Genomic DNA, 13,075 nt, shown 5'->3' on the forward strand with positions numbered 1-13,075 from the left:
CAGCTGAGCCATGCAATATGCTATAATTATATTTCCTTTACAGTACAAGTTTTTGGTTTCCTTGGAAATAGCAATTGTCTTGTTTTCTCATTGCTTGGTTTTAATCAAGTATATTTACCACTCTTAATCCTCAAGCTCTCCCCCAGTGTCTAAATCTCCCTTCACTTCATTTTCCTGGAGACTTTGATCTGCCCCACTCTGCACTGGTTGCTCTGTGAGCATGCTGCCATCATGGAATCTCCCTTTATCATCATGGTAGTAATTCTTTTTACACATCTCTTATGTTGAATGTCCTGTTCCCTGGTTTCTTTGTCCGACACCTTGATTTGCTCCTACTTTGGAGGAACATGTTCTCCAGGAACTCTGTGAGAGAAAGCTCGTGGTAGGTAAATATTTTGAGTATTGTGTACCTGAAAAGTATCATATATCTAAAATATATACAATAAAACATTGTATATATTTTATTCTACACTTGCTCTTGATTAATATTTGACTGATATGGAAATCTAAGTTGGATATTATTTTCCTTCAGAAGTTCGACAGCATTGCTCCACTGTGTTATAGCTATTATATTAAACTTGAGAAATCCAATGCTGTTCTGATTTTTAATCCATTGTCTTCCTTTTTCTTCTCTGGAAGCTTTTAGGACCTTTGACTTGTCTTCAGTGTTCCTCTGTTTTACAATAATGGATCTTAGTGTGGGACTCTATCTTTATTGTGTTGGACACCTGATGGACCCTTTCAGTCTGAACACTTGTGCCCTTTAACTCTGGAAAAGTTTTTGAATTGCTATTTAGTAACCATTTTGATTATTGTTCCTACTGAACTGATCCTTTAATTATTCTATTTCCCCTTCTCCTCCCCAATTTTTCATCTCTTTATTTTGTTCTACTTTCTGGGAAATTTCCTTGACTTTATCTTCCAGTCCTTCAGTTCTACCATTATATTTTTAATTTCCCAAAACTTTTGTTTGTATTTTCCAAAGATTCTCTCTTTTAATAATAGCATCCTAGTTATGTTTCATGGATACCATATCTTTTTAAACTTAGGTTTACTGAGGTATAATTTATATACAGTAAATTTACTCCTGGTAGGTATACAGTTTGATAAGGTTTGACCAAAATATACAGTCATGTAACCACTATCACAATCAAGATAGAACATTTCCATCACCCCACAGAGTTTTTTGCAGCCCTTTGAGGTCAAACCTCTCCCCTTATCCCCAGCCCCTGGCAACCACTCATCTGCTTTCTGCCCCCATGGTTTTGCATTTTCCGGAAAGTTATATAAATGGAAGCATACAATATGTTGCCTTTTGCTTCAAGCTTCTTTCACTCAGCATAATAATTTTGATACACATTCTTGGTGTTGCATGTATCAGTAGTTGTTCCTTGTTACTGCTGAGTACAATTTCATTGTGTGGTTGTTATACCACAATTTGCTTATCCATTCACTGGTTGATGAAAATTAGGTTTCTTTTTCTTCTAGTTGTTGGCTATTACAAAGAAAGATACTGTGAACATTAGTGAACAAGTCTGTATGTTTTCATTTGTCTTGGGTAAACAGCTAGGAATGGGATTGCCGAGTCATATGATACTTGTATGTTTACTTTTATAAGAAATGACCAAACCGTTTTCCAAAATACCTGTACCATTTGCACTACTGGCAATGTATGAGGGCTCCAATTTATCTGTATCTTCACCAATACTTGGTACTGTCAGTCTTTTCCATTTTAGCCATTCTACTCTATTTTGTTAATCTCTATTAGGGTATTACTGATATATTTTTAAAAGTTTTATTCTCCCTGTATAATTTTTGTTTCCTCCAGGTTTCTCTTTACTTTTTGTTTATTTTCACCTCATCTCAAATACGTTCCTCAAAATTTTGGTGATCCTTGGCTTCCTGGCGTATTTAAGAATGAGGCACTAAAAATCTGCTGGGAGCTCTGAGCCTGCTGTGGGTCTTCTCCATGGGCTTTACTCTAAAGGCTTCTGGCTAGGCTGTTCTGTTCTTTCTTGGTGGGCTGATCATATTCCTCAGGAAAAGAACTTCCAGGTTCTTGCCTTAGCATGATCTGACCTATAGGGAAGACAGCTTTGCTGCTTTTTCCAAACAGTACGAGCAATGTTTCTGGGCTTCAGCCTCATTGCCTTGTTTATACTGTATGTCCATCTTTGAATCAATTACTCTGGCTAGGAGATGGAGGACACTGATTGGGCAGGCCTAGGTCACCTCCTTAGCCTTGGGGAGGTGGGATTTAGCCATACTCAGACCCCATGAGCTGAGATATGGGGAAGGGAGTTTTTCTCCAATAGAAATCACAAATGCTGCATCCACAGGAAGAGGAAATGTGTACTGGGCAGGCACAATCAAGAGATGTTCACTATTGGAGGATTTTGTGTTGTATTGATGGAAAATAAGTGGAAAGCAGTATCTTTCAGATATTTCAGTTAGGAGGATTATATGCTGTTCCCCAAATGTGCCCTATGTTCTACCTCAGGCTCTGTTCCCTTGCTCATAATGTTCCTTTGGTTTAGATGGACTTCCCATTCCAAACCCAAATCCTTGTCAACTTTATATTATTCCTTCAAGTTCCACCAGAAATGCTGCTTCTTCCTTGAAGCCTTATGTGTGGTTATTGCTTCTCTTAAGCCATTGGATATAATTATTTCATCAATGTGCATTGTTTAGTCTTACCACTGCAGTCATTCATCTGCAGCTTTTATTCATCCCACTACTAGATTACAAGCCCAGGAATGTAGAAACTATGTGCTTTGCACCCCTTCAATATGATCCCTTCATTTCCTAGCAGAGCAGCTCTATGTTAGGCACTCCATAATGTTCATTGAACTGGAAAATACTATTCCTTGGCATGTATTTTGGTAAAATGTGCTTGTTTTTATATGCTTCAGTGGTTTATAGTGTTTAATTATATACTTGGCAGAGTCCAATGATTGCAGAGACAAAGAACATTGCTAGAGCCCTTTAATACTTTTGCATATGTTCAGCTAAAGCTCTTAATACATGAAAAGCAACAGACAATGAATCATTATTACGTAGCTGATTTCTTTCTGGCAACATTTTAGAAAAGTTTTGGGAGAAAAAATTTATGTAACTAGATGATTGAATACATCTTCTGTATTCCTACCACAGTAACTGGCACATAGTAGATGCTCAATAAATAGTAGTTCAAGCAAATATCATTCTCTGTTGTGTCTTTAAAAAGATTGTAAATTTATATTTTTCTTCTGAGTTATTAAATTGTGTTTCCTATACTATTCAGAACAAAATACTCTGGGGAGAAGTTTCTGCAAATATTTAATATTGCTGTGTATCTATTTTTAGTTATGGGACCTTATGTGAGAAAAGTTCTGTGTGATGAACTGGGGGCCCCAGCCAATTCTGCAATAAACTGTGTTCCCCTGGAAGACTTTGGAGGGCAGCACCCTGACCCAAACCTGACATATGCAACGACTCTTCTGGAAGCAATGAAAGGAGGAGAATATGGATTTGGAGCTGCATTTGATGCTGATGGGGTAAGTAGGAAAGTTGTGTCTGCTGACACTTTGACCATATAATGAGCCATGAATTGGAAATCAGAGAATTAATGAACACATCTGGAGCTAACATGTATGGGACATGTGTGCCGTAACTGGCTCTGCATCTGCCCTTCTCTTTCATGACTAAGTATTGCAATTAAATAGCGATTACTTTTCTGAGGTCCAGATTTACATTATGGCATACGAAGTTTGTTTATTTAAAAATATATATTATTCAATAAATCTTTATTTATGGCTGGTGTTGTTGAAAGCACCAAGTTAAGAAATCAGCTATTTCTGCAAGAACCAGTGTTCTCTATTATGTTTGGGAGAAAGAAAGAATTAAGTGTGAGGGTTTCTAAAGCTTGAGCCACATTTCAACAGGTGGAACATATTCCTGGTGTGTCAAGATTCTGGGCCCTTGATACTCAGAGATTTAGAAGAATGTTTCCCATGCTCTCTTTGGCCTTGTTCAAGTTGTTAGGTTGTTAAATATAAGATGGCAGTAAAGTGGATTGTGATGGTTATGGGAATGGGCTGCTAGCAGATGCTTCTGTCTGATCATTTTTACGCATTCCTTCCTACAGGACCGTTATATGATCCTAGGCCAAAATGGCTTCTTTGTGAGCCCTTCTGACTCCCTGGCCATCATTGCTGCCAACCTCCCTTGCATTCCGTATTTCCGTCAGATGGGGGTCCGCGGGTTTGGGAGGAGTATGCCAACCAGCATGGCCCTGGACAGGTAAGCAAGGATGTCACCATGAAAAACTTTATGGTAGACCTTTGACGTCGATGTCTCTTTTGTTGGTTGCTGGCACTCACTCTCCCCTGCTCCATTTGGGAATGTGTTGAAAGCATGGGAACATGGTATAGTGTACTGGGTAGAAGCTGGAGAATCAGGTGGCCTGAGCTTAATTCTTGGTTCTGCCACCTACTAGCTGTGGGAATTTAGCAGACTTATTTAGTCTCTGTGCCTCAGTTTTCTTATCTGTAAAATGTGGATAATAATAGTAATATCTTTATATGGATTGTTATGAAGTACAAAAGAGGTGATTCATGTAGAATATTTAACATGGTGCCTGGTACATAGTAAATACTACATAAATGTTTAGCAACAAAATGTATTAACCTGAAAGTATGTATGTATAAGTGAGGGGGAAAAAGCATGGGTTTTGAGATCAGATTATATTATGTTCAAATGCTAGCTTACAGCCTCATTAGCTCTGTACAAACAGAAAAATGATACTTCATAGGTTTATTGTAAGAATGAAATGAGACAGTGCATGGAAAATACCCAACAAGAGATTCACTCAGTAGGGCTCTAACTAACCCTATTAGGTTTCATTCTTCTTGCTCTATCCATCCCTCCCATCTATCACCCTGTATGATAAAACATTGAATTTCAGAGTCTGACATTTTCAAACAGCATATATTATTATAGAAACAGTATATGCACCTGGTGGAAAGTTAGAAAGCACAAATAAGAAAATGTAAACATCATACCCCTTCCTTGGGTTACCTATGTTAATAGAAAAATTTATATTACTTACTGTATCTCTTTCTATACATATACATTATACACATATTATTAAAATTCATAATATAATATATATTATATATGCATATGTAATTTATTTGCCTTTTATAATACTAAAGACATCAAAAGGTACATGGCTTGTCACCTGCTTTTTCTTTTCCATCAACAATCGCCAACTACCAATTAATAAATTTTGACCAGGCGTGGCGACTCACACCTATAATCCTAGAGCTTTGAGTGGCTGAGGTGGGAGGATCACTTGAGGCCAGGAATTCAAGACCAGCCTGGGCAACACAGCAAGACCCTGTCTCTACAAAAAAATTTTCTTTAATCAACCAGGTGTGGTGGCATATTCCTGTAGTCCCACACCAAATGTTGATGAGGATAGGAAGCAACCAGAACTCTCATACATTGCAAACAAAAGTGTAAAATGAAAGACAGTTTGGCAGTTTCTTGTAAAATGGAGCTTACATCTGACCAGCGTTCCATTCCTAAATATTTACCCAAAAATAATGAAGATATGTCCACAAAAAACCTGTATAATAAGATACATAGCTGCATGATTCATAATAGCTAATAACTGGAAACAACACAAATGTCCATCAACAGGAAATTGCAAAAATAAATGGTGATATATGTACACATTTATATACTACACAATAACAAGAAGGAATGAAATACTGACACATGCTGTGGGTGTGGATGAATAAAAATATATAAAATGATAAAAAGCCAGTAACAAACAAGTACATAATATATAATTCCATTTCTGTGAAGTTTCAGAACAGGTAAACATATATATGGCAATAGAAATTATGACAATCTTACCCTATGAGGGATAGGAAGAAGGCACAGGGAAACATTCTGAGGTGATGGGAATGTTCTGTCTTAATCTGGGTGGTGGTTACATGGATGTATGCATTTTTCAAAACTCATTGAATTATACCTGTAAGATGCTGCATTTCACTGTATATAAATCTTACCTTATAAATAAATCAACACCATGAGAAAATAACCACAAAATCCAGAAAATGAGATTCTGTGGGACAAATTAGCCAGGCATGATGTCACATGCCTGTAATCCCAGTTACTTGGGAGGCTGAGGCGGGAGAATCACTTGAACCTTGGAGGAGGCGGTTGCAGTGAGCCGAGACCATGGCATTGCATGCCAACCTGGGCAACAAGAGAACACTGAGGGAAAATTTGAGTATGATCTTGGTTTCAGATGACATAAAAATTATTTATTTATTTTAGAGAAAGGGTCTCACTCTGTTGCCCAGTCTGGAGTGCAGTGGTATGATCATAGTTCACTGTAACCTTTGACTGCTGGACTCAAGCAATCCACCCACCTCAGCCTCCTGAGTAGCTAGGACTACACGTGTGCCATCATACCCAGTTAATTTTAAAAGCATTTTTTTGTAGAAACTAGATCTCGTTGCTACAAAAATGAGTTTGAGGCCTAGGCTGGTCTCAAACTCCTGGCCTCAAGTGGTCTCCTTCCTTCAGCCTCCCAAAGTGCTAGGATTATGGAAATGAGCCACTGAAACTGGCTACTTTTAATCTTCTTCTTAGTATCTTTTGATGAGCAGAAGTTTTAAATTTTGATGAAGTCCAGTTTATTTTTTCTTATTATTAATGGATTATATGGTTATTATATATGTCTTTTTCCACTACAAGAAATTTTTGCCTTCCCCAAGGTCTGAAAGATATTTTTCTCTATATTTTCTTCTAGAGTCATTGCAATTTTAACTTTTCTTATGTCTATGATGATTTTGATTTAATTTTTGAGCATAGTATAAGGTAGGGGTCAAGGTTCGCTTATTTCCCTTATCCAGTTGTTCCAATCCTATTTTTAAAAAAGAATTTTCTTTCCCCTGAATAGCCTTGGTACCATTATTAAAAATCTGTTGACCATATATATGTGGATCTATTTCAGGATTCTCTATTCTATACCACTATCTATTTGTTGATTTGTATGTAAATATTACACTGAAATCAGGCGAACTCTCCAACATGTTTTTCTTCTTTGTCAAATTAAAGGGAAATTATATGTTTTAGGTCCTCTGCATTTTATTTCATTTTAGAACCAACATCTCAGTTTCTATCACAGCCTACTGGGATTTTGATTGGGATTATGTTGAATCTATAGAGCCATTTGGGGAGAATAGTATTTTAATAATATTGAATCTTCCAATCCATGAATATGGTATATCTCTCTATTTAGGTTTTCTTTAATTTCTCTTACATGCATTTCATAATTTTTAACGTAGCGATCTTATACAATTTTTGTTAAATTTATTTCTGAGGATTTTCTTTATTTTGATGCTATTATAAATGTTTTATAAATTTAATTTTCCAGTTATTTGCTGCTAGTATTTTTTTGTAAATTGACCTTGTATTCTTCACTAGAGGGGAGAAGAATCAACTACCTTTTGGATGCCTCCCACTCTACTTGTCTCCCTGAGGTGATATGGACATTAAGTCCATGATGGTGAACTAAACTCACTTTAAAATTCTTGTCTAACAGTACCAAAGAGTGGCATGTGATTCCAAGTTTTCTCCCATTTACCTTTGCCTACACCCTTCCTTAAAAAAAAAAAAAAAAAAAGACTCCATAGAATTGTAGGGAACAAAGCAAAAATGGGACCATTTCTAGAAATTGAGAACTCAGAGTAATGTAGGATCCTGAGTGCTATGTAGGGTATTTAGTAATATGGGAGTATATTTAACCCTTCCACTTAAACAGAATCTTACAATTTAGAAAGAATTTGTAACATATCGTCTCACTTGATCTTTGCAATAATTTTGTGAGGTAATTGAGATAGGCATTACTCTCCTCACATTAAAGATGTTAAACCAATGATCAGAGAGCTTAAGTGACTTGTACAAGGTCACACAGTGAATTAGAAATTGACTCAGGATTTGAAACTAGATCTTCTGATAATAGGGTATGGCTGTATCTGCCCAGTAACTATAATTGGATCAAAAGAGTCCCTGATAAACCAGTTGAGAATATTGTCCCCTGTGGGCTAGCAAATAACTTTCCAAACCATGGCTAGGGGAAGCTGGTTTCATTCTGACAACAAAAACCATTTGTCCTTGTTTCTTGTGGAAATTTCCCAGTAGTTCTTGATTTCACTTTATGTGCCCCCCTTCTCAATAAATATCTGTTTCAGTCAGAAACCAGAGGCCTTGCTTAGAAATTTCACAAAGGACCTGTTCTGACATGTAAGTGACCGTTTAAAAGGATTATTCATGCTTGCTGGTTGGGATTCAGAATTCTGTGGGGCTCTGACGTGGCGATTTGTTCTGGGTATTTGATCTGTTGTGTAGGTCCCAGGTGGATTCTCATGATGGACACTTTATAAGCTTCTTTCTTCCTAGGTAAAATCAATGCAGCGTCAAAATTTTGACCTTGACAATGGTTTCCCATATAGCTTATTTTTAAAAAATTAGTAAAATTATAGGAATGTGTCCATAAATGGCGGGCCCTGGAAGAATAACAACAGAGTACACAGTTGAAACCCATTAAATGACACATTTGCCTAAACTCCTGGGATTCCAGAATAAGGGGAGGCCTGTACCCTTGAGACTGATGAATTATTCAGACAAACTTTCATTGTTCACAGATAATTGTGGTTCCCCAAGGGAAGATTTTCAGTGTCTTTAATTTCTACTCTTACAGTGTCATTGAAACAAGGATTCCATTTAGCCCAGAATAATACAGTTTCAGTCTTGAAAATGGCATTCTTTTGGGGCTTTGTCATTCTGAATGTGTCTGATTTGTGGTTGCAGATGAATCTGTGTTGCTGAAACATTTTGGTTCAAATGATTTCAGAAGTAAAACACATTGAAAGTATGTTTGCGGCCTGAGGTCCATCTCCACCCCATGTGGAGGTATTAAATAATCCTTTGTGTCATCATCCTTCAATAATATTTATGAAGCACCCATCTGTGCTTGGGGCTGTGCCGAATTCTGTGCAAAACAAGGCAAATGCACACAGATTCAAGCCCTACTCACTAGACATATTTACAGTCTCAAACAAGGGTAGCATCCTTGAATACATCCCAAGAAGCCAGATCTAAAAAGTATGTTTTGACTATGAAAAAGGCCATCCAAGGTCCACCACCCACAAACATGGTGGTGAATGGATTAGAGCTCATCTACCCTCTATTTGCTCTTATGCCACCCCTATGGTTCACGATTTATCCACTCAAGAAATGTTTATTAAGGATCTCCTGTGTCCTAGACATGGTCCCCATGGTGGTGCTTCCAGTCTAATGCGGAAGACAAAGAATAATACGTAAGGAAAACATACAGAAACACAAATCGTAACGCAGGCTAGTGGAAATGAACTTGGTGCAGTACTCATTGGTGGGTATGGAGCATCTTGCTTAGATGGGAGACCCAGGGAAAGGACTCTTGGAGGAGATTAGGTGTAGGACCAAAGATCAGAAACAGGCATCTGGACCTGACTGTGATGCTGGGATTAGAAATGACACCCACACATGTGAAAACACTTATTCCTCAGAATATAGTCTACAGCTATTTGTTGCCAATCCCCAATCTAAAATATGTGCTATAGCTTTATCTTGAACATACTCAGCTGATCGCTGGAATCCAGACAGTGTTAATCCTGCAAGTATGCAAGTATCTACTGATCTCTGGTGACCTCGATTCTTACCGTGTCCTTTAGATCTGTGCTGTTTCATCTCCCAGAACAGTCATGATGGATGACAGTGGTGGAAGAGATAGTGATGTGAACTAATATCTAATTACTCAGTCTCCCGTACATTGCTTCTGCTACAGAATGATAGGAATTATTTTGCTTTAGCAGATAAGTATGTTCAAATGTAACCTATATTAAAATAAAAGAAAAAAAAAGAAAGCCCTTTATCATGTAAGTTATTGCCCTGAAACTGTATAGCTGATTCAGTTAGGATCAAGGCAGGAAAGAGGTGGCACTCTCAAAAAGGGCTTACTAAAGAGGATTTAGTAATTGTAACTTAATAAGCTGGTCTAAGATATGGGTAAGGTTAAGGAAACCAAAAAAAAACAAAAAGGAATGGGGAGGCACCTTAGCATCAGCAATAGCAGGAAGCTGTTAACACCCCTAGGACTAAGAAGGGTCCAGGGGAGAAGTCAGGGTGACCATAGCCTAGTGAGGTCTGGAGTTGTGAAAAGTGGGCTATCAGACAAGAGCTGAACTTGGCAGTGGGGAGAAATACCCCAACTTGTCTCTATTCTCACCCTCCAACCTCCTGCTGGTGCCTCCTAAAACCAAACTGCACTGGAAGCCAGAGGGCAGCATATGGAGTTCTGCCTCCTGGGGAAGAGAACAGGGCATTTGATGAAGTGGGGACTTTGAGGTAGAAGTGGACAAAGAGTCACCAGCATAACCAGCACAATGGTCCATCTTTTTGCTAATTTCTATTTGCTTATCTCCTAGTCTCATCCTCTTTCCTCTTTTTTGGACCTCAGGCATAGAGAAGTCGAGTTAATCATACTCATCATTGAACAATCCTTTAATAATTGGTCTGATGGAAGTCTCATTTCTTATTACTTCAAAAAGATAATGCATTTCTTTTTTAAAATCTCCATTCTTTTTAAACTTTTATTTATTTTGTATTATTTTTATTTTTGTATTATACTTTCAGTTCTAGGGTACATGTGCACAACGTGCAGGTTTGTTACCTATGTATATATGTGCCATGTTGGTGTGCTGGGCCCATTATCTCGTCATTTACATTAGGTATATCACCTAATGCTATCCTTCACCCCCGCCCCCACCCCACAACAGGCCCCAGTGTATGATGTTCCCCACCCTGTGTCCAAGTGTTCTCATCATTCAATTCCCACCTATGAGTGAGAAAATGCGGTGTTTGGTTTTCTGTACTTGCGATAGTTTGCTCAGAATGATGGTTTCCAGCTTCATCCATGTCCCTACAAAGGACGTGAATTCATCAAACAGAGAGCCAAATCATGAGTGAACTCCCATTCACAATTGCTTCAAAGAGAATAAAATACCTAGGAATTCAACTTACAAGGGATATGAAGGACCTCTTCAAGGAGAACTGCAAATAACTGCTCAACGAAGTAAAAGAGGACACAAACAAATGGAAGGACATTCCATGCTCATGGATAGGAAGAATCAATATCATGAAAATGGCCATCCTGCCCATGGTAATTTATAGATTCAATGCCATTCCCATCAAGCTACCAATGACTTTCTTCACAGAATTGGAAAAAACTAAAGTTCATATGGAACCAAAAAAGAGCCTGCATTGCCAAGACAATCCTAAGCCAAAAGAACAAAGCTGGAGGCATCATGCTACCTGACTTCAAGATAATGCATTTCTTTTCTCTCTGTTTGACTGCCCCACCATAGACAACCACAAAAAAATGTGTTTATTGGGTTTTGTTTATGTATATATTTTTTGCATATATTTTTACTTAATGTGACTAGTACTATAGAAGAGATTGTATTTGATTTCTTACCTTTTTTCCACAAAAGACCACATTTTAAGATCCTTTCAATGACTGTACATCCATCTAGGATGTTGCTTCTAACTGCTGCTTATTTGTCCGTGAGCACATCCATGATATTTTGACTCTTGATTCACTCAGCAATGAACACTCAGACTGCTTCTCACTTCCTGTTGTAGTGAATACTGCTGCACAGGCACCCTGTGGATATGTGTGAGAAGCTCTTTAACACATGTATTCAGAAGCAGAATTGTTAGGCCAGAGGGGGTGTCTATATTTAATTTAGTCAATTTTGACCAAATACTGTCAGATTGCACTCCAGAATGCCCATCTCTTGCCTGCTTCTCCAACCAGTCTCTAAGTTCCTACATCTTCAAATCCAGGCCAACACTTTATGTTGTCTAACTTTCTAATTTTTATCCAGTAGACTAGATAGAGAGTAACATATCATTGTAATTTTAATTTTTCATGTCTCACATTACTAATGAGCTTGAGCATCTCTTCCTATGCATGAGAAATTTGGGAATTCCATTTTCTATTAATTGCCTATTCCTGTCCTTTGACCTTTTTTTTTTTTTTTTTTCTATTTAGGGTTCTTCTTTTTAGTCTGATGAATTTGCAGAAGTTCCTTGGATGATCTAGATACTAGACCCATTGTCAGTTTTAGGCAATTCTAATTTTCATCTTTTATCTTTAGACAAAATTTTACCCTTGAGTTCGATAGTCAAATTGGTATCAGTAGACAGATCGGTTATAGACAACTCAAATTTAACTTGTATAAATAGCAACTTTTCTAATTTTTCCTGAAAATTGTTTTTCCTGTGTTTAGTCTCTGGGTGAGTCACCTATTATCTATATAATAAACCTTGGAATAATCCCTCATTCCAGATGTACCACTAATCACTGGGTTTTGTTAGAGGGATCCCTTAAATATTTTTAAATCATTATTTCTTCTCCATTCCTACTTTTCCTTTTCTACTTTAGGTTCTCATGATCTTTTGTTTGGACTATTGTAATAGTCAATAAACTGTTCCCGCTTCCTCTAGACTTCCTCTTCTTCATTTCATCTTCTATACTGTCCCAAGGGCAGTTGTTCTAAAGCAGAAAGTTGCGCGTTTTCTTCCCTTGTTTAAAATGTGTTGGAGGGTTTTGAATGCCTGCAGGAGATTCCATCTTCTGGTTATACAACATGCATAATCTCCTGATTATAAACACTTCACTCCTGCAGACATTGTTATCCTGCACTCTAAACATGCCATGCTGCTTACAGTTCCTCAAATTCGATGCCCTCACATTTCTGTGCCTTTGTGTGCACTTCTGTCCCTGAAATGTATTCCCTTTGCCCCACTTCATCCCACTTTGTTGTTCTTTGTCTTTTATGGCTTGAGTCAAAGATCCCTTCTCAGTAAGTCCTTTGATACAATGTTCCCTCCACCCCAATAGATATTTGAAAAAGTTAGCTACTGTGAGCTATCAACATGCTTCTTTTGACTTTTGTACAAAGAGAAATTT

At 37.6% G+C, this 13,075-nt stretch overlaps 1 protein-coding gene across 2 annotated transcripts in view; it reads left to right on the forward strand.

Annotated features, from left to right (window-relative positions):
- The window catches only part of PGM5 (phosphoglucomutase 5), a 180,145-nt gene that overhangs the window by 31,515 nt on the left and 135,555 nt on the right, over nucleotides 1-13,075 (forward strand). For both annotated transcript variants that reach the window (XM_050761744.1, XM_050761745.1), the window contains 2 exons: nucleotides 3,346-3,536; nucleotides 4,127-4,281. In XM_050761744.1, coding sequence (XP_050617701.1) covers nucleotides 3,346-3,536; nucleotides 4,127-4,281 — 346 coding nt within the window. The remainder of the gene's footprint in view (nucleotides 1-3,345; nucleotides 3,537-4,126; nucleotides 4,282-13,075) is intronic.

Source organism: Macaca thibetana, chromosome 15 (assembly GCF_024542745.1).
Source record: "Macaca thibetana thibetana isolate TM-01 chromosome 15, ASM2454274v1, whole genome shotgun sequence".
NCBI classification, from domain to species: domain Eukaryota; kingdom Metazoa; phylum Chordata; class Mammalia; order Primates; family Cercopithecidae; genus Macaca; species Macaca thibetana.